The sequence below is a fragment of the Anolis sagrei genome, chromosome 10, assembly GCF_037176765.1.
Source record: "Anolis sagrei isolate rAnoSag1 chromosome 10, rAnoSag1.mat, whole genome shotgun sequence".
Classification (NCBI taxonomy): Eukaryota; Metazoa; Chordata; class Lepidosauria; order Squamata; family Dactyloidae; genus Anolis; species Anolis sagrei.
This window is the reverse complement of record NC_090030.1, coordinates 30884001-30906764: the sequence shown is the minus strand read 5'-3', so window position 1 is coordinate 30906764 and position 22764 is coordinate 30884001. Positions and strand designations below refer to the sequence as shown.

The following is a 22764-nucleotide window of genomic DNA, read 5'->3' as shown; positions in this document are numbered from 1 at the left end:
GCTTCCAAAGAAGGAGCCTCCACCACACTCTGGGGCAGAGAGTTCCACTGCTGAACGGCTCTCACAGTCAGGAAGTTCTTCCTCATGTTCAGTTGGAATCTCCTTTCTTGTAGTTTGAAGCCATTGTTCCACGTCCTAGTCTCCAAGGAAGCAGAAAACAAGCTTGCTCCCTCCTCCCTGTGGCTTCCTCTCACATATTTATACATGGCAAATGCTGGTGGTCTTTGCTTCTTCCAACATCTTTCTCCCACCCTCAACATAATTTCACAGGTATATAAACTTGACTTGTCTAGTTTCCAACAGACCTCACAACCTCTGAGGATGCCTGCCATAGATGTGGGTGAAACGTCAGGAGAGAATGCTTCTAGAACATGGTCATACAGCCTGGAAAGCTCACAAAAACTTGTTGTTGTTGTTGTTGTTGTTGTTGTTAAGTTTATTAGTACCCCACTTTATCTCTCCCAAAGGACACTCAAAGCGGATTACATTCAAAGTAATTTCATAGCTGGAATCACTGGGTTGCTGTCTGGCCATGTTCCATAAGCATTCTCTCCTGACATTTTGCCTGCATCTGTATGTGTATGTGTGTGAGAGAGAATGATGTAATTGGTGAGATGTTTGCCCTTCCCAGGTGTCCCGAGTATGTCAACTGGTTGCTCATTCCTGATATAGACCTCTATCCATGGAAGTGTTGTTATGTGCCTTAATGGGCCCATCTACACTGCCAGATAATCCAGAATATCAAGGGAGATAATTCGTATTATCTGCTTTGAAGTGGGTTATCTAAGGTCCCTTCCACACTGTCCTTTATCCCAAGATCTGATCCCAGATTAGCTGCTTTAAACTGGAATATATGCATCCCATCCCTACTGCCAGATAACTTGGGATAAACAGATAATCTGGGATCAGATCCTGGGATAAAGAGTCAGTGTGGAAGAGCCCTGAGTCTACACTGCCATATAATCCAGTTCGAAGTGTCAAGGCTGAGATCAAGGCTTCACTCAGCAATGAAGGCAGGGCTTGGAGGACAAGCCCTATGAGGAGTGGCTTAAAGAGCTGGGCATGTTTAGCCTGAAGAAGAGAAGGATGAGAGGAGACATGATAGCCATGTATACATATGTGAGAGGAAGTCATAAGGAGGAGGGAGCACACTTGTTTTCTGCTGCCCTGGAGACTAGGACGCAATGGAACAATGGCTTCAAACTACAAGAGAGGAGATTCCATCTGAACATGAGGAAGAACTTCCTGACTGTGAGAGCCGTTCAGCAGTGGAACTCCCTGCCCCGGAGTGTGGTGGAGGCTCCTTCTTTGGAAGCTTTTAAACAGAGGCTGGATGGCCATCTGTTGGGGGTGTTTTGTGTGCAATTTTCCTGCTTCTTGGCAGAATGGGGTTGGACTAGATGGCCCATGAGGTCTCTTCCAACTCTAGGATTCTATGATTCTATCTCGGGAGTGCCAAGGCGTGATGTCCTGTGCAGTTTTAATGGGTCTCTTTGACCCAGGCGCAACTCCGCCAAGCGCATCTCCTCCGCTTGAGCGACCTGCTTGCTCAGCCCTGCTTGATGGCTGGCTTTAGACAACATGGCAGCAGAACAGACAAATCGGGGATGACACTCTCTTGTTCTGGTCCCGTATTCAATGTCATCTTCGCTTGGAGAAGATACTGCTTCAGCGCTCTTTTCCAGGTCCTGCTCAAGACCACGGGTGCTACGTTGTGCAAAGCGTCGTGGATCATCAGAGGTCTTGTTCCACCATTTAAACACAAACACACACTCACTAGGGATGGAGTCAACTTACAAGGAAAGATTTCACCTACATGTTAGGAAAAATAAATTGTTTCCGGGGATGATGGGACATCCTTGTTTGGAGATCTTGAAACAGAGGTGGGACAACTGCTTCTCGTGGTACATTCGTGATGGATTCATGTGCTTGTTGATGCACTGGCCAACAGACTTGAGCCCAGACCTGTTTTTAGCCGTCCCCTTCAGCCAAAATGGCTTCTTCAGTTTGATCAGGTATCCGTAATGGCAAGGGCATGGCTGTCACGGATTCCCATCCATAACAGGACCACGTGGCAGCCGATCATGGCTCCCCCTTCCCTATTTGGTCGGATGTGCCCCTTGGGCCCTTTTCTCAAGCCCTCCTCTCTCTCACCACCCTATCCTTCCTTCTCTCTTTCCTTCCTCCTTCCCTTCCTTTTTTCCTCATGTCCTTCTTTCTCCCTCCCTCCTTCCCTTCCACCCTTTTGTCCTTCCTTCCTTCCTTCTTTCCTCCCTCCTTCCCTCTCTCTTTCTCCTTCCTTCTTTCATACCTTTCCTTTTGTTATTCCTGTCTTCCCTCTTTTCTCATTCCCTCTCTTTTTCCTTCCTTTTTTCTCTTTTCTTCCTTTAATCTTCCCACCCTCCTTCCCTCTCTCATTCTCCTTCCTTCCTTCTCTTTTGTTGTTCCTAGCTGCCCTCCTTTCTCATTCCCTCTTTTTCTCTCCCCTTCCTTCCTTCCTTCCTTCCTTCCTTCCTTCCTTCCTTCCTTCCTTCCTTCCTTTTTCTCTTCCCTTCCTTTCTTATTTTCTCCCCCCTCCCTCTCTGTTTTTCCTTTCCTCCCTCCCTTCCCTTTCCTTCATCATTTATTCCTTCCCTTTCCTCCCTCCTTTCTTCTCTTTCTCCTTCCCTCCTTCCTTCCCTCCCTTTTTTCTCCCTCCCTCTTTTCTCCCTCCCTTCTTCCCTCTCTCTTTCTCCTTCCTTCCCTTTTGTTGTTTATGTCTTCCCTCTTTTCTCATTCCCCCTCTTTCTCCTTCCTTCCTTCCTTCTTTTTGCTTTCCTTCCTTATTTTCTCCCTCCCCTTCTCTGTTTATCTTTCTCTTCCTTCCCTTCATCTCTCCTTCCTTCCCTCTTTCCTCCAACCTTCCTTCTCTTTCTCCTTCCCTCCTTCCCTCTTTCCTCCCTCCTTCCCTCTCACTTTTTCCTTCCTTCCCTTTTGTCTTTCTTTCCTCTTTCCTCCCTCCTTCCCCCTCTCTTTTTCCTTCCTTCCCTCCTTCCTTCCTTCCTTCCTTCCTTCCCTCCCTCCCTCCCTCCCTCCCTTTTGTCCTTCCTTCCTTCCTTCCCTCCCTCCCTCCCTCTCTCCCTCCCTCTCTCCCTCTTTTTCACCTTCCTTCCTTCCTTCCTTCCTTCCTTCCTTCCTTCCTTCCTTCCTTCCTTCCTTCCCTCCCTCCTTCCCTCTGCTTTGTCTCTCCTTCCTTCTCTCTTTCCTCCCCCCTTACCTCCCTCCATTCCCTTTCATCCTCCCTTCCTTCTCTTTTTCCTTTCTCCTTTACCTCCTAGGGGGATATTTACCTGGGAGAAGAGAGAGATGGTGTGAATTACCGAAGGTGGATTTCCATTCCCAAGCAAGAATTTGAACCTGTTTTTCAGAGTCTTGGCCTGACACTCCAACCACACACACACTACGTCCGGCCACAACAACAACAACTAGAGATCCAACCCAATCCCTATGAGAAATTCCACCACCTCCAGGCCTTTTCCTTTGAGCATTTAATTTGCTCTCCATGGAACCCGCTTGACGGCATAGCACTTTCCTCACCCAGCCTCCCAGCAAGTGGCTCGGTGTTTTTGTGCGAACAATGAAGGAGTGAGGAGCATTTCTGACAACGACACGTCTGGTATTGTCAGGAGGGAAGGTGCGGAAAAGTCACAATGACAAAAATCACAGAGGTCCCTGGGAGGAACACAGAAAAAAGGCGTAGGAGCAAACACTCCTTTCTAAAGCTCTTTATGAGACAGTGTTTGGAAGTACTACAGAAGTGTTTCTCAACCTTCCGAATGGCGCAATCCCTTAATACAGTTCCTCATGAGTGGTGACCCCCAACCATCACATTATTTTCATTGCTACTTTATAACTGTAACTTTGCAACTGTTATGAATCGTCATATAAATATCTGATCTGCAGGATGCATTTTCATTCAATGTACCAAATTTGGAAAAAATACCTGATACACTCAAATCTAAATACTGATCGAGTTGGGGAGGGAAAGGTAATTTTGTCATTTGGGAGTTGTAGTTCACCTACAATCAAAGAGCATTCTGAACTCCACCAACGATGGAATTGAACCAAACGTGGCACACAGAACTCCCACAGCCAACAGAAAATATTGGAAGGGTTTAGTGGGTACTGGGCTTGGGTTTTGGAGTTGTAGTTCACCGACCTCCAGTGAACACTATGGACTCAAACAATGATGGATCTGGACCAAACTTGGCATGAATACTCAATATGCCCAAGTGTGAACACTGGTGGAGTTTGACAAAAATAGACCTTCACATTTGGGAATTTTAGTTCCTGGGATTTATAGTTCACCTACAATCAAAGAGCATTCTGAACTCCAACAACAATGGAATTGAACCAAACTTGGCATACAGAACTCCCAGGACCTACAGAAAATACTGGAAGGGTGTGGTGGGCATTGAGCTTGGGTTTTGGAGTTGTAGTTCACCTACCTCCAGAGAGCACTGTGGGCACAAACAATGATGAATTTGGACCAAACTCAGCATGGATACTCAATATGCTCAAATGTGAACACTGGTGGAGTTTGAGGAAAATAGACCTTAACATTTGGGGGTTGTAGTTGCTGGGATTTATAGTTCCTCTACAATCAAAGAGGTTTCTGAACTCCACCAATGATGAAATTGAACCAAACTTGGCACACCGAACTCCCAGGACCTACAGAAAATACTGGAAGGGTTTGGTGGGCATTGAGCTTGGGTTTTGGAGTTGTAGTTCACCTACCTCCAGAGAGCACTGTGGGCACAAACAATGATGAATTTGGACCAAACTCAGCATGGATACTCAATATGCCCAAATGTGAACACTGGTGGAGTTTGAGGAAAATAGACCTTAACATTTGGGGGTTGTAGTTGCTGGGATTTATAGTTCCTCTACAATCAAAGAGGTTTCTGAACTCCACCAATGATGAAATTGAACCAAACTTGGCACACCGAACTCCCAGGACCTACAGAAAATACTGGAAGGGTTTGGTGGGCATTGAGCTTGGGTTTTGGAGTTGTAGTTCACCTACCTCCAGAGAGCACTGTGGGCACAAACAATGATGAATTTAGACCAAACTCGGCACGGATACTCAATATGCCCAAGTGTGAACACTGGTGAAGTTTGGGGAAAATAGACCTTAACATTTGAGAGTTGTAGTTGCTGGGATTTCTAGTTCCCGTACAATCAGAGAGCACTGTGTATTTGTGACTCATTGTAACAAGGCACTGAATGTTTGCCTGTGTCTGTTTATATGCTGTAATCTATTCTGAGTCTCCTCAGTGAGAAGGGTGGAATATAAATAAAGTGTTATTATATAATAATAATAATAATAATAATAATAATAATAATTGGGGTGCCACTCCATCCAATGGGGGATGTCTCATATCAATGAGGTGGCTAAAGGACACGTTTCCTTTGTCAACCAAGGAGGGGTTATGCTAATGAAAGGGGCTGCCCTTTTTGATCTTGTATGTAAGGGGCATTTACTTTCATATATCGATATCGATATATAATTATATAATAAACAATATTACATATGTCAATAAATATAATAATAATGGTATATTATATATCTATATATATAAAAATGCTCTGTGCATAATGAGTTCCTAAAAAACAAAAGAACCAATGAATGAAATCACACCAAATTTGGCAACAAAACATCTCACAACACAAGGAGTGACCATCACTCAAAAAATTATGATTTTGTCATTTGGGAGTTGTAGTTGCTGGGATTTATAGTTCACCTATAACCGAAGAGCATTCTGAACCCCACCAACAATGGAATTGAACCAAACGTGGCACACAGGACTCCCCTGACCAACAGAAAATATTGGAAGTCTTTGGTGGGCATTGACCTTGAGTTTGGGGGTTGTAGTTCACCTACATCCAGAGACTACCATGGACTCAAAAAATGATGGATCTGGACCAAACTTGGCATGAATATTCCATATGCCCTAATATGAATACAAATGGAGTTTGGGGAAAATAGACCTTGACATTTGAGAATTGTAGTTACTGAGATTTATAGTTCACCTACAATCAAAGGGCGTTCTGAACCAGACCAACTACAGAATTGGGCCAAACTTCCCACACAGAACTCCCATGACCAACAGAAAATACTCAAGGCTATCCAGTCCAACTCCCTTCATCAGGGCAAGAAAATGTAATCAGAGCCCTCCTGACAAAGAGCCATCCAGCCAGAGATATAGATAGATATGATTTACACAGAGAGAGAGATATAGTATCATAGATTTGAAAGGGACCCCTGAAGAAGGAAAATTATATGTCGCATGTTCCAGGGTGGGCAAACCAGACACTCTCCACATCAACACTGACAAAGAAACAGCAAGAAATACTATTTACCCACAAGCAGAAAGACATGACATATATTAGAAACCAACACTTTCTCATTACTTTATTTTCCAGATCAACAGAATGGGCCACAGCAATAACAAAGTAAAGTAATAAATAACCTTGACTTGAGTATAAGCCGAGGGGAACTTTTTCAGCCTAAAAAAGGGGGCTGAAAAACTAGGCTTATACTTGAGTATATACAGTAAATACTGTAAGTAAATAAATAAATAAAGTTATAAAACTACGGGAAGAAGGGCGGAATATAGAAAAGGTGTTGTTGTTGTTGTCATGCATAAACCAAGCCTTGGAAGAGCAAAGGAGTGAGGCAAGGAGAGGGATACTCACTCTTACGAAGCTGGCGGGGAACCACCCCTCCTCGTCATCGATCTGTCCCCACCACCAGTCCTTGTTGGAGGCATCCAGGACCTTGATGACGTCTCCTGCTTTAAACGCCAACTCCCGGTTGGCCATGGTGACGTGATCCCATACTGCCTCGGCGCTTACAATAGAACCGCCACTGATCAGCTTGAAGGGAAAAGAAAGGAAACAGAATGCAGAACGGTTAGGAAAGACGTCCTCTTGGGGAAGGGGAAAAGGCATCTCCCACCCTCCACCCAATTCAGAGACACACACAGAAAGAGAGACAAAAACAACAGCTATTTTCTTGCTGCAACAAGAACCTTGACACCCTCCCTTTCCAAAAGAAGTTTGCATTAAGGAATTTCTTTTTTCTGAAAAAAATAATTTTATTATTTTTATCATAGTTCAATACATTTGTTATACAAAGAAAGCAAGAGTCATAGCCATCTTGAAACCAGGCAAAGACAGTAATGATTCAAAAAGCTATAGACCAATCTCCCTGTTGTGCCACCTTTACAAAGTTCTGGAGAGACTTATTTTGCATAGAATTATGGAAAAAATAGACCCACAGCAAGCTGGCTTCAGGAAAGGCAAAAGCTGCACATCGCAAGTGCTGAACCTGACTCAGCACATAGAAGATGGCTTTGAAAGGAAGCAGATCACAGGAGCTGTCTTCATAGACCTGTCAGCAGCCTGTGATACTGTCAACCGCCGCCTCCTCCTGAGAAAAATGTATAGTATTTCATTTATTTATTTATTTATTTATTTGACTTGTATACCGCTACTCCCAATTTGGCTCAGAGCGGTTTACAGCAGTAGATTAAAACAATACAATTAACTTTAAAATACAATAAAAACAAGAACAAACAGAGTATCACAAAGGACGACCACCTCACCCGCCTCATAGGAAACCTGCTACAAAACAGGAGCTTTTTTGTTGAGTTCCAGGGCCAGAGAAGTAGATGGCGGAAACAGAAGAACGGCCTGCCTCAGGGGAGCGTGCTTGCTCCATCCATGTTCAACATCTACGCAAATGACCAGCCACTGCCAGGAGGGACAGAGATTTTCATCTATGCTGATGATCGTACCATCACCACTCAAGCAGGGAGCTTTGAGATGGTTGAACAGAAGCTCTCTGAAGCTCTAGGTGCCCTTGCTGCCTATTACAGGAGAAACCAGCTGATCCCTAATCCATCTAAAACACAGACATGTGCTTTTCACCTTAAGAACAGAGAAGCATCCTGAGCTCTGAGGGTGACCTGGGAAGGAATCCCACTGGAGCATTGCAGCGCACCCAAATACCTGGAAGTCACTCTGGACCGTGCTCTGACCTACAAGAAGCACTGCCTGAATATCAAGCAAAAAGTGGGCACTAGAAACAATATCATAGGAAAGCTGACTGGCACAACCTGGGAATCACAACCAGAAACAGTGAAGACATCTGCCCTTGCGCTATGCTACTCTGCTGCTGAGTATGCATGCCCAGTGTGGAACACATCTCACCACACTAAAACAGTGGATGTGGTTCTTAATGAGACATGCCGCATCATCACGGGGTGTCTGCGCCCTACACCACTGGAGAAATTACACTGCTTAGCCGGTATTGCACCACCTGACATCCGCCAGGCAGTAGCAGCCAAAGGTGAAAGGACATCTCCAGCTCATCCTGTTTGGGTATCAGCCAGCACGTCAACGACTTAAATCAAGAAATAGTTTTCTAAGATCTACAGAGACACTCACTGGTGAAACATCAGGAGAGAATGCCTCTAGAACATGGCTCTCAGCAAGCGAGAGCCCAAAAGTGGGAGGCTCAAACCCAGACCCTCAATCAATGGCTGATACCAAATGAGAGACTTCCACCTGGGCACACAGAAATGATGGATCTGGGCGACTTGGAAGGTGCTGAACAGACTGCGCTCGAGCACCTCGAGATGCAGAGCCAACCTTCAGAAATGGGGCCACAAAGTGGAATCCATCTCGAGGTGCTGGAGCGCAGTTTGGTAGACTTTGAGTTGTGGAGTTGTAGTTCATAGAATCATAGAATCAATTCTATGATTCTATGATTCTATGAACTACAACTCCACAACTCAAAGTCTACCAAACACTTTCAGTATCTTCTCTTGGTCACAATAGTTCTGTGTGCCAAGTCTGGTTCAATTCCATCGTTGGTGGAGTCCAGAATGTGTTCATATTTGGGCATATGGAATATTCGTGCCAAGTTTGATCCAGATCCATCATTGATTGAGTCCACAGTGCTCTCTGGATGTAGGTGAACTACAACTCCCATACTCAAGGTCAATGCCCACCAAACCCATCTAGTGTTCACCTATATCCTTGAGCACTGTGGACTCAAACAATGATGGATCTGGATCAAACTTGGCACAAATGCTCAATATTCCCAAATGTGAATACTGGTGGAGTTTGGGGAAGATAGACATTGACATTAAGGAGTTGTGGTTTCTGGGATTTATAGTTCACCTACAATCAAAGATCATTCTGAACCCCACTCACAATAGAATTGGGCCAAACTTCCCACACAGAACCCCCATGACCAACAGAAAATACTGTGTTTTCTGATGGTCTTTGGCGACCCCTCTGACACCCTCTCATGACCCTCCCCCCTCCCCAGAGAAATGCTGCTTTATGGCTGAAAAACTAGGTTTATATTCGAGTATATACAGTACCTACAAAGCTAATTGACTTTTTGAACTTTTAATGTACTGCAGTCAGACCTGTCACTGTGACCCAGATATAATGATGCTGTGAAACATGTAGGTTTCTCTGCACACACTAAAAGTATGCACTGCTGCTATATTTTTGGAAGTCACTGATTCCATCCCATTTTCCAATATCTTAGCTATAATGTTGTGGTTTGCCCAGGTACAGGAAGAGGTGCATGGAGGTGACATCATGAGTTACTACACCAGGTAATAAACAGCCCATCCTATCTATGTGCCGACTCAAACAAGCGGAAAACCAAATCTCGCATCACAGAGCGGGTAACAACCACCTCTTTCCCTCCTTTGAGAAATCTAGGTTTAAATTCCTCGGTGCCCCCTTTGAGGACACGCAAGCGCGCAACAATCCTTCACTATCATTCTCATCATAAGTTTCCCATCTTTGCCACAAATCTAATGGTTCCCGGTGCACCATTACAGAAAAGGTATTCTGAGTCCATCTACGAAGCCTCTTTGGAAATCCCCGCGCGTCCCCCAGGTTGAGAAATGCTGATCTAGAGCAAACTTGCCCAACATGACAGACTTTTAGCAACTACTGATGGAGTTTCAAGGGGTTAACCTGACATGATGGTAGTTCACTCACAACCTTATGCATTTTGTAAAATATTTATTTACTATATTTATATACTAGGCATGTGCAATCCACGGTTCTAAAATACCTACAAAATTAAAGTTCTGGTTGTGAAAACTAGGGGGCGCTAGTGCTTTGCTTCTACAGTGTTACTAAAGTTGTGGTGGTGAAAATTTCAGAACTCTAACAAACTTTCAAAATTTCATTATTATTTCATTATTAGTGATTTTTATGATGGAACCTATTAGGAACTGCCATTTATAATGAAATTTTGAAAGTTGTGTTAGAGTTCTGAAAGTTTCACCACCAGAACTTTAGCAACACTATAGAAGCAAAGAACCAGCGCCCCCTAGTTTTCACCACCAGAACTTCAGTTTTGTACTTACTTAGGCGATCTCTCGCCATTATGCGTCTCCTTGTGGGTTCGTAGGTGGCTGTGGAGCCCTATTCTTGACCCGCATCTTCTCCCACAGTGAAGGCATTGGTTTCCAGGTGGAAGGCGGTCCCGGTCAGGGTTGGCTTGACGCACCTTCCTCCTGGCACATTTCTCTCTTTTGCCCTCCACTCATGCCTCCTCAAATTCTGTAGCACTGCTGGTCACAGCTGACCTCCAGCTGGAGCGCTCAAGGGCCAGGGCTTCCCAGTTCTCAGTGTCTATGCCAGAGATTTTAAGGTTGGCTTTGAGGCATCAGCCATAGCAGAGCACCTGATGAACCAACCTGGACACAGCATATTATTTGAGAACACAGAAGTGCTGGACCACTCGCACAACCACCATGTCAGACTACACAGAGAAGCCATTGAAATCCACAAGCATGTGGACAATTTCAACAGAAAGGAAGAAATCATGAAAATGAACAAAATCTGGCTACCAGTATTAAAAAACTCAAAAATTACAGCAGAAAAACAACAGAGGGGAAACAAACAGGCACATGAAATCACCCTCAACAAAAGATTCCCCCCAAGCTCTACCAAGCCATTGAATGCAAATCAAGGTGATCAGCTGAAACATCCACAGCTAGCCCCAGCAAACAAAAGTCCTTTGTCTCACCCTGGTCATTCCACAGATATATAAACCTAGTTTTTCCTAGTTCCAACAGACCTCATTACCTCTGAGGATGCTTGCCATAGATGCAGGCGAAATGTCAGGAGAAAAATTGCCTCCAGAACATGGCCATATAGCCCGGAAAAACCTACAACAACCCATCTTTCAATCTCTTTTCCTGTCCACCAACATTCCGTTTCCCGTTCTTAAGTTCGGAGTAGAGCAACTGCTTTGGGAGACGGTGGTCAGGCATCCGGACAACGTGGCCGGTCCAGCGGAGTTGATGGCGGAGGACCATTGCTTCAATGCTGGTGGTTTTTGCTTCTTCCAGCACGCTGACGTTTGTCCGCTTGTCTTCCCAGGAGATTTGCAGGATTTTCCGGAGATAGCACTGATGGAATCGTTCCAGGAGTTGCATGTGACATCTGTAGACAGTCCACGTTTCGCAGGCATATAGCAGGGTTGGGAGGACAATAGCTTTGTAGACAAGCACCTTTAGTTTTGTAAGTACTTTCGAACCATTTAGAACCATGGCTTGCACATGCCTATTATATACCATCCCTCTCAACCCGCAGACGACTCGGGGCGGTTCACAGTTGGTACCAAGACCATAAAATACAATTAAAAACATTAAAATTTTATAAAACCATAGCAAAGTCAATGACAAACGTCTATCATTAGTGTCTCCTTGCTGAAAACATTGAAAAATTAATCACTTTTTCAAATAACCCGGACAATGCCGGGGACTCAAGCTAGTATGTAAAATAAAAGTCTCCTGAAATGTGCAGCACACCCATCGATATAAATAAAAATATAATGTTCATTTGTGGGATTAACATAACTCAAAAACCACTGCTAAAGACACCTATCAGGCCAACAAGTGACCATCACTCATAAAAACACTGAAAAACACAACAGGAGAGACTTTTATAGCCAAAAAACAACAACATTACAACGCATGTGCAAACCCACATATGTACACAAACACATATAAATACACCAATATATACAGAAATATATACACACACATATGCAAACACAAAACATAGGAAGGAAGGAAAGAAGGAAGGAAGGAAGGAAGGAAGGAAGGAAAGAAAAAAGGAAGGGGGGGAGGAGAGAAGGAGGGAGAGAAAGAAGAAAAGAAGGAGAGAAGGAAATAAAAAAGTGAAAGAGGGAAGGAAGGAGAGAAGGAATGAAAGAGAGAAAGAGAGAGGGAAAGAAGGAAAGAGACAAGGAAGGATGGCACCAAAGAGCAAAGGAAGTGAGAAAAGAAACAGGTAGAGAAGGAAGAAAGAAGGAGGGAAAGAAAAAGAGGGAAGGAAGGAAAGAGAGGAAGAGGGAGAGAGGGAAGGAAGAAAGGAAGGAAAGAGACAAGGAAGGATGGAACCAAAGAGCAAAAGAAGTGAGAAAAGAAACAAGTAGAGAAGGAAGGAAGAAGAAGGGAAAGAAAAAGAGGGAAGGAAGGAAAGACAGAAAGAGAGAGGGTGGGAGGGAGAGAAGGAAGGAAGGAAGGAAGGAAGGAAGGAAGGAAGGAAGGAAGGAAAGAAGGAAGGAAGGAAGGAAAGGGACAAGGAAGGATGGAACCAAAGAGCAAAGGAAGTGAGAAAAGAAACAGGTAGAGAAGGAAGAAAGAAGAAGGGAAAGAAAAAGAGGGAAGGAAAGACAGAAAGAGGGAGGGAGGGAGGGAGGGAGAGAAGGAAGGAAAGAACCAAAGAGCAAAGGAAGTGTGAAAAGAAACAGGCAGAGAAGGAAGAAAGAAGGAGGGAAAGAAAAAGAGGGAAGGAAGGAAAGAGAGTAAGAGGGAGAGAGGGAAGGGAGGAAAGAGACAAGGAAGGATGGAACCAAAGAGCAAAGGAAGTGAGAAAAGAAGCAAGTAGAGAAGGAAGAAAGAAGAAGGGAAAGAAAAAGAGGAAAGGAAGGAAAGACAGAAAGAGAGAGGGTGGGAGGGAGAGAAGGAAGGAAGGAAGGAAGGAACCAAAGAGCAAAGGAAGTGAGAAAAGAAACAAGTAGAGAAGGAAGAAAGAAGAAGGGAAAGAAAAAGAGGGAAGGAAGGAAATACAGAAAGAGAGAGGGTGGGAGGGAGAGAAGGAAGGAAGGAAGGAAGGAAGGAAGGAAGGAAGGAAGGAAGGAAGGAAGGAAGGAAGCAAGGAAGGAAGGCAGGCAGGCAGGAAGGCAGGAAGGAAGGAAGGAAGGAAGGAAGGAAGGAAGGAAGGAGACAAGGAAGGATGGAACCAAAGAGCAAAGGAAGTGAGAAAAGAAACAAGTAGAGAAGGAAGAAAGAAGAAGGGAAAGAAAAAGAGGGAAGGAAGGAAAGACAGAAAGAGAGAGGGTGGGAGGGAGAGAAGGAAGGAAGGAAGGAAGGAAGGAAGGAAGGAAGGAAGGAAGGAAGGAAGCAAGGAAGGAAGGCAGGCAGGCAGGCAGGCAGGAAGGAAGGAAGGAAGGAAGGAAGGAAGGAAGGAGACAAGGAAGGATGGAACCAAAGAGCAAAGGAAGTGAGAAAAGAAACAAGTAGAGAAGGAAGAAAGAAGAAGGGAAAGAAAAAGAGGGAAGGAAGGAAAGACAGAAAGAGAGAGGGTGGGAGGGAGAGAAGGAAGGAAGGAAGGAAGGAAGGAAGGACAGAGACAAGGAAGGATGGAACCAAAGAGCAAAGGAAGTGAAAAAAGAAACAGGTAGAGAAGGAAGAAAGAAGAAGGGAAAGAAAAAGAGGGAAGGAAGGAAAGACAGAAATAGGGAGGGAGAGAAGGAAGGAAGGAAGGAAGGAAGGAAGGAGAGATAGAGGGAGGGTGGGAGGGAGAGAAGGAAGGAAGGAAGGAGACAAGGAAGGATGGAACCAAAGAGCAAAGGAAGTGAGAAAAGAAACAGGTAGAGAAGGAAGAAAGAAGAAGGGAAAGAAAAAGAGGGAAGGAAGGAAAGACAGAAAGATGGAGGGAGGGAGAGAAGGGAGGAAGGAACCAAAGAGCAAAGGAAGTGAGAAAAGAAACAGGTAGAGAAGGAAGAAAGAAGGGAAAATAAAAAAGGGAAGGAAGGAGAGACTGAAGAAAGGAAAGAGAGAAATAAAGGAGGAGAGAAAGAGAGAGGGAAGGTTGGCCACAGCAACACGTGGCGGGTACAGCTAGTACACATATATATACCCACACAAAACACAGATACACAGACTGGGCCACAGCAACGCATGGCAGTGGATGGCTAGTATAAAATAATTGAAAAGAAGTGGGATGTGGCCCAGCAAGGGTTAATGACTGATGTTTCATTCGGCTCTAACGATTTACTTCAGGGAAATTGGCCAGTGTAATAGATTGTGTGAATTGAGCAGCATCACCAAAGCCAAGGCAACAAATGAATACTAATCAGACAATTAACACAACCAACGCATCCATTTTCGAACGGGATGCGTATACGGATGTGTTAGCTCGAGCACTAACGTTTAGGGCAGTGACGAAATCTTGTCATTGCTGGCAATGCTGAGTCTTGGCACAGCGAGGGAATTCCTTAGGGATTCTTCAATCTCATTGACAGATCTTAGCTCCAGAATGAGGCTGAGACCTCAATTATTGCCTTGCGGTTGCTTTTGCAATTTGAGAAGTACACTTTGCATAAAGGAGTGTGCGGACAACAAGCCCCAAAGGATAGATTGGGCAGGTTGCAAAGACAGGAACCATCCAATGCAATTACTCTTCCTTGTCCAGTGAAATATTTGGAAGGAGCTGTGTGGATTCAGTCCCTATAATTCCACTTCCTTCAGCTGTTTCTAAAATGCCCGGTTTTCTTTCTTCCTCCCACTTTCCTCATTTGTTTCATAGAATCATAGAATCAAAGAGTTGGAAGAGACCTCTTGGACCATCCAGTCCAAACCCATTCTACCAAGAAGCAGGAATGTTGCATTCAAATCACCCCTGACAGATGGCCATCCAGCCTCTGTTTAAAAGCTTCCAAAGAAGGAGCCTCCACCACACTCCGGGGCAGAGAGTTCCACTGCTGAACGGCTCTCACAGTCAGGAAGTTCTTCCTCATGTTCAGATGGAATCTCCTCTCTTGTAGTTTGAAGCCATTGTTCCTCATCCTAGTCTCCAAGGAAGCAGAAAACAAGCTTGCTCCCTACTCCCTGTGGCTACCTCTGACTGCTCTTGGGATATTATTCAGATATAAATTTATTTATGAACCTTCGAGGACTTTTAAGATTGTCTGGAGAGGCCCTGCTCTCAGTCCCGCCACCATCACAAGCACGGCTGGCGGGGGATGAGAGGCAGGGCCTTCTCACAGGTAGCCCCTCGGCTATGGAACGCCCTTCCTAGGGAGATCAGATTGGTTTCTTCGCTCCTAGTATTTCAGAACAAACTTAAGACATAGCTATTCGAGCAGACATGTGCAAATACTGAGTAACAGACATAAGAACGGAACAACTACATGACGGGACTGGACATTGTGTTTAATGAGTATTTATTGAATTATGTTTTATTACAGTGTTATGATTTTATTGATGTTGACGTTTTATATTGTAATTGTGTTCTTGGAGACATTGAATTTTGCCTTGTAAACCGCCTCGAGTCTCCGGAAGGCTGAGAGGGGCGGTATACAAATATAGTAAATAAATAAAATAAATAAATATTTATTTATGTATTTGCAGTATTTATATTCCGCTTTGGGAAATATTGGGAAAGATTGGGAAAGGCGTCCGGCAAGGCTGCATACTCTCACCCAACCTTTTTAACTTGTGTGCAGAACACATCATGCGAGGATGTGCGGGGCTTGAGGAATGCAAGGCTGGGGTGAAAATGGCTGGAAGAAACATGAACAACCTCAGATATGCAGATGACACCACTCTGATGGCCGAAAGCGAGGAGGAGCTGAGGAGCCTTCTAATCAAGGTGGAAGAAGAAAGCGCAAAAGCCGGGTTGCAGCTAAACATCAAAAAAACCAAGATTATGGCAACAAGAATGATTGACAACTGGAAAATAGAGGGAGAAAACGTGGAGGCCGTGACAGACTTTGTATTTCTAGGTGCAAAGATGAGTGCAGACGCAGACTGTGGCCAGGACATCAGAAGACGCTTCCTTCTTGGGAGGAGAGCAATGTCCAGTCTCCATAAAATAGTAAAGAGTAGAGACATCACACTGGCAACAAAGATCCATTGCCTAGTCAAAGCCATGGTATTCCCTGTAGTCACCTACGGATGTGAGAGCTGGACCTTAGGGAAGGCTGAGCGGAGGAAGAGAGATGCTTTTGAGCTGTGGTGTTGGAGGAAAGTGCTGAGAGTGCCTTGGACTGCGAGAAGATCCAACCAGTCCATCCTCCAGGAAATAAAGCCCGACTGCTCACTGGAGGGAAGGAGACTAGAGACAAAGTTGAAGTCCTTTGGCCACATCATGAGGAGACAGCAAAGCCTAGAGAAGACAATGATGCTGGGGAAAGTGGAAGGCAAAAGGAAGAGGGGCCGACCAAGGGCAAGATGGATGGATGGCATCCTTGAAGTGACTGGACTGACCTTGAAGGAGCTGGGGGTGGTGACGGCTGACAGGGAGCTCTGGCGTAGGCTGGTCCATGAGGTCACGAAGAGTCGGAGATGACTGAACGAATGAACAACAAAATATTCCGCCCTTCTCACCCCCGCAGGGAACTCAGGGCGGATTACAATGTACATATACATGGCAAACATTCAATGCCATAGACACACAACATATATAGACAGACACACAGAGGCTATTTAACATTCCAGCTTTTTCATAAGGGTATTCTGGCCACCAGGGAAGCTGTCACTTCACCGTCCGTTTGTGACACTGATAAAGTACTTCCTCATTCTTTGCATGCTTGCTGGAGATTTTTATGGCCTCATAAATTAGTTAAATTAGCCTCCCCACATAAGTTGTACCTAAATTTCCTAGTTGACAGATACAACTGTCTTTTGGGCTGCAACGGTCGACAGCAAGCTACACAAATTGGTCAGAAGCTCACTCCAACCCAAGCTGGCTTTGAACTCATGACCTTTTGGTCAGTAGTGATCTTAATTCACCTGACTCCCAGACAGCTGTGCCACAGTCCCAGTTTAAATTTAAATCCATGTTATATTGGCATTTGTAGCTTCTTCAGTTTGCACATAATACTTTGGTCCACCTTAGTGGTTGGTCTGGTGTGACATCATAGTCCAAAATGGCTGTGAAAATACCATCTCCATTTATGACTGACAAATAGATGTCCTCTCTTGGCATTTTGTAGATCCTCCAGCATGACTGGCATTCTTGGACCAAAATTAGGCAATTATCTGGGAATCACTCCAATGCAATTCATATATAGTCATCTAGGACTGGCATGCTGCAAGTTGCTCCTGGTGTGAGAGAATCAGCCATCTATGAAGACATTGCCCAGGGGACGTCGAAATGTGTTACGAATGTGGGGAGGTTTTTCTCCTGTTCTCTGTGCCAGAAGAGACAGAATTTCATCTATGCTGATGATCATGCAATCACCACTCAAGCAGGGAGCTTTGAAATGGTTGAACAAAACAGGAGCTTTTTTGTTGAGTTCCAGGGCCAGAGAAATAATACACAATGGTAGCAATAAACTTATAATGAAAGAAGGACATTTAGCATCATGCAAGTTTTTAAATTATTATTATTTGAAACACAACAAGATGAGTCCTCAGCAGACAAGATCACTCTGCTGGCTGTTGTATTGGATCACACATTGGACACTTCCCAAGTGTCTAGGACTGTGTGATGTATCAGCGAATAATGCGTGCAGCTAGCAGATGGTAATTTTGTCAGCACCGATTGTGTTTAAGTGCAGGCCAAGGTCTTTAGGCGCTGCACCCAGTGTGCCAATCACCACTGGGACCATCTTGACTGTCTTGTGCCAGAGTCTTTGCAGTTTGATCTTTTAATCCTCATATCATGTCAGCTTTTCCAGTTGTTTCTCTTCAATCCTGCTGTCACCTGGGATTGCAATCCAGAGGCCCTAATTTTCAATGGTAAGCAAACAGTATTTTGGTGCCCCCCCCCCCCAACCAATAATTGATATATATTTTCTGTTTGTCGTGGGAGTTCTGTGTGCCATATTTGGTTCAATTCCATCATTGGTGGAGCTCAGAATGCTCTTTGATTGTAGGTGAACTATACATCCCAGTAACTACACTTGCCGCATTTGCTCCCTTGCCTGGCCTGAAGACCCCGGCGTGTGCACCAAAAGATGCCCACCTTTCCAGAAGGAAGGCGCAAAAACAAAGGAGGGAGCGGAGGTGGGAGATACCTCCAGCCGGAGGGGCTCTCTCTCTCTCTCTCTCTCTTGGTCCCAATGGCTGAAGAGAAAGTCAGGAGAAGAGGCGACTTTTGGTGCGCACACTGGGGTCTTCAGACACGCCTCTGGACCCGAAGCAGGTCAGGCGCGGTGGCTCCGCCCCTTGGCCCACCCGTGGATTGGGGAGAGGAGAGGAGGCCGGTGGAGCACCGGGGATCGGGAAAGGGAGCCAGTCATGGGGAAGGGATCGAACGAAGAGAACGATTGAGCGCCGGCTCTGCTCACATACCCGGTGGCCGAGTGGAGCAGGAATGAGAGGGGCTAGGCGAGGCTCAAGGGCCTGGCCCTTTGGGAAGAGGATCACCCGGAAACGAGGCAAGAAAGCCGACGCTCCCCCCGGACTGCTAGGGCTGTTGTGAGCTGAGGGGGCGCTCCTCAAGTGGCGGTCGACGGGCATTTACAGAGGCGCCTCTCTGCCCCTGGCAAAAAAAAGTGTTCTGCGACCGCTTACTTCGCGTAATGGACGAGCCGCCCCTGTTGCAATCCATACTTTGTTTTTTAACACGATCGTGAGGTCAGGAGTCTTGTGCTCCAAAACTCTGTCAGTCTGAATTTGGAAGTCCCATAGTAGCTTGACGTGTTCATTTTCTGTAACTTTTTTCCGGCTTGTGGTCCCACCAGTTCTTTGTTGCAGGCAGATGGTCTTTGTGACACAAGTTCCAATGAATCATCTGAGCAACGGTGTTGTGCCTCTGTTTGTAGCCTGTTTGCGCGATCTTCTTGCAGCAGCTGAGGATGTGATCTATTGTTTCATCTGCTTCCTTGCAGAGTTTACATTTGGGATCTGCCATCAATTTTTCTATTATTATTATTATTATTATTATTATTATTATTATTATTATTATTGCAACAGTAACAAAATGGAGAGTTTGGGAAACAAAAACAAAATTTATTTATTTATTTATTTATCGTGTCATCAGCAACCATACCATTGTATTACAATTCTAACAGAGCAAAACAAACACACAGATTAAAAAGAAAAAGAAAAAAAAAACACACAGAGATTTTGCAAATTTGGTAGTTGGTTAAATGTCCTTTGACGAGTATCTGGCCCCTTGGAGTGCCTCTGGTGTTGCCGCAAGAAGGTCCTCCATTGTGCATGTGGCAGGGCTCAGGATGCATTGCAGCAGGTGGTCAGTGGTTTGCTCTTCTCCGCACTCGCATGTCGTGGATTCCACTTTGTGGCCCCATTTCTTGAGGTTGGCTCTGCATCTTCTGGTGCCAGAGCACAGTCTGTTCAGCGCCTTCCAAGTCGCCCAGTCTTCTGTGTGCCCAGGGGGGAATCTCTCATCTGGTATCACCCATGGATTGAGGTGCTGGGTTTGGGCCTGCCACTTTTGGACTCTCGCTTGCTGGGGTGTTCTAGTGAGTGTCTCTGTAGATCTTAGAAAACTATGTCTTGATTTAAGTCGTTGACTTGCTGGCTGATACCCAAACAGGGGATGGGCTGGAGATGTCTCTGCCTTGGTCCTTTCACTATTGGCTGCTACTTCCCGGCGGATGTCAGGTGGTGCAATACCGGCTAAGCAGTGTAATTTCTCCAGTGGTGTGGGGCGCAGACACCCTGTGATAATGCGGCATGTCTCATTAAGAGCCACATCCACTGTTTTAGTGTGGTGAGATGTGTTCCACACTGGGCATGCATACTCAGCAGCAAAGTAGCATAGCACAAGGGCAGATGTCTTCACTGTGTCTGGTTGTGATCCCCAGGTTGTGCCAGTCAGCTTTCGTATGATGTTGTTTCTAGCGCCCACTTTTTGCTTGATGTTCAGGCAGTGCTTCTTGTAGGTCAGAGCACGGTCCAGAGTGACTCCCAGGTACTTGGGTGCGCTGCAATGCTCCAGTGGGATTCCTTCCCAGGTTATCCTCAGAGCTCAGGATGCTTGTCTGTTCTTAAGGTGAAAGGCGCATGTCTGTGTTTTAGATGGATTAGGGATCAGTTGGTTTTCCCTGTAATAGGTAGTAAGAGCACCTAGAGCTTCGGAGAGCTTCTGTTCTACCATCTCAAAGCTCCCTGCTTGAGTGATAATGGCACAATCAAAACAAAATAAAATAAAAAAAACAATTGAGTATGCAAAAATGTTCTTGAGTGATACTTTCGCCCACCTCTGGGAAGCAGATTGGACAAAGCGAAGGGAATCGTCCCTCTGACATCTTTTTCAGCAAGCTGATCTCATCTGCACTTCCATTTCCATGATTAACTTTTCAGATAAGATAGAAAGCCTTTGCTCTCACCATAGGAAGAGGACTTCATGCAATTACCACCCTCCGGCGCAAGGGAAAAGGCCAAATGCTCATGCTAAAAGCCTGCAAAATTCAAGTCCAAGCTCTCCCTGCCCGATTTCGCGTAATTCCTTTTTCCTGCTGAATAATTGAAAGAGAGTCCATCAAGCCCCAAATTGTAGGTCGGAAGGAAGCAATGAATTACAGGGTGATCTACTTTGGAATATAGAAATAATTTGGTTGACGTTGTTGCAAACGTCACGAACGAAGCCAAAAAAAACCAACGAGGATGAGGAAGAGTGAATATAGTGAATATTTTAGTTAGTAGGCAACGACTGGACTTAATGTCAGTGGAAAACCTTTACCTTTACCTAAAGACCAATTTGGGTTGACTCTTCCATAAGAGAGCATTAACACCCCACTGTTACGTGGTACACAGTAGAACCATGGCAAATGTGCACGTTCAAAGATCACCACCGTTCATATGTATGAAACAGTGTGCAGATAAACAGCCAAGATCCTGTTGTCGAAGACTTTCATGGCCAGAATCACTGGGTTGCTGTGAGTTTTCTGGACTGTTTGGCCATGTTCCAGAAGCATTCTCTCCTGATGTTTTGCCCACATCTATGCCAGGCATTATGCCGTCGCGCCTGGGGGCTATAAAACTCTTAGTGAAAGAGACATAGACCTGACATCTTTCCCCCAGGGGATTGCTTCTTGCCTTCCTTTAGAGAACTGGAACTCCCAAGGATCAAAACACTGTAGATAACTCAAAATAGGTTTTATTGTTCACAAAGAGTTATCCCTTTAAGGCAATAAGCTGGAAGTTTCAAAGGGGAAGTTTCCTTTAGGAAATATACATTACAGTCTCTGGTTGTCTTGAATCAAAGGAGATTTCGCAGCTGAGAAACCTTTCCTGTTCCCTCTTTTCTCAATGGCTGTGAAGGTCGGAACAAACACAACCCCAGTCCAATGGCCTACGTTGAAGGCACAGAGTCTTCCTTTTGATGCCAAAGGACCGGTTTGAAGGCGCTTGGGTCTCCTCAATGTTGTCCAGGGCGATCTGGACATGAAGGATGAGTCCCAAGGGTAAAAACCTTAGAATTGGTGATGAGAGGTAACTTAATTAAGGGCTTTAGAACCAAGTCTCTTTCTCACGTCCATCTGATAGAAAGTTTGATGGTAGAATGGAAAAGGGAAAGCTCTGCCCTCCTCCAGGAAGAGGTGGAGCCAAGCAATTGAGTTGAGGAAGCAATATAACTGGTGTAAACAACATTGATTGACAGTTATAAATAACCAATCAATCCAACTATACATTTACAAACTAGGCAAGTTTGAGCATATTATACAGTTTAAACCTTTGCACTTTAAAGTTCTACACACAGGTGGCGCCACTCACACCGTCACAGGCAGCCTCAGAGGTTGTGAGGTTTGTTGGAAACTCAGTAAGTGGAGTTTATATACTTGTGGAATAATGTCCAGGGTGGGAGAAAGAACTCTTGTCTGCTTGAAGCAAGCGTGAATGTTGCAATTGGCCAGCTTGATTAGCATTGAATAGCCTCGCAGCTTCAACGCCTGGCTGCTTCTTGCTGGAGCACCTCAGCACGCAAGAGTCCAAAAGTGGCAGGCTAAAACCCAGAACCTCAATCAATAGCTGATACCAAATGAGAGACTCCCTCCTGGGCACACAGACAACTGGGCAACTTGGAAGGCACTGAATAGATTTTGCTCCAGCACCACGAGATGCAAAGCCAAAGTGGAATCCACAACATGTGAGTGTGGAGAAGAGCAAACCACTGACCACCTATTACAATGCAACCTGAGCCCTGCCACATGCACAATGGAGGACCTCCTTATAGCAACACCAGAGGCACTCCAAGTGGCCAGCTACTGGCCAAAGGACATTTAATAGAGTGTCAAGTTTGCAAACCTCTCCACCAACATCGACACTAAAATACAACACCGCCTGAGCTCTGCAAGTGCAGCATTGTTCCAAGTGAAGCAGAGAGTGTTTGAGGACCGGGACATCTGTAGGGATACCAAGGAGCTTGTTTATAAAGCTATTGTGCTCCCCACTCTGCTATATACCGGCAAAATGTGGACTGTCTACAGACATCACATGCAACTCCTGGAACGATTCCATTAGCGCT

The 22764-nt window shown here is 45.1% G+C and overlaps 1 protein-coding gene across 5 annotated transcripts in view; it reads right to left on the bottom strand.

The window, feature by feature from the left end:
- The window catches only part of ARHGEF9 (Cdc42 guanine nucleotide exchange factor 9), a 298991-nt gene that overhangs the window by 88459 nt on the left and 187768 nt on the right, over positions 1-22764 (bottom strand). For all 5 annotated transcript variants that reach the window (XM_067471665.1, XM_067471666.1, XM_067471667.1 and 2 more), the window contains one exon: positions 6739-6918. In XM_067471665.1, coding sequence (XP_067327766.1) covers positions 6739-6918 — 180 coding nt within the window. The remainder of the gene's footprint in view (positions 1-6738; positions 6919-22764) is intronic.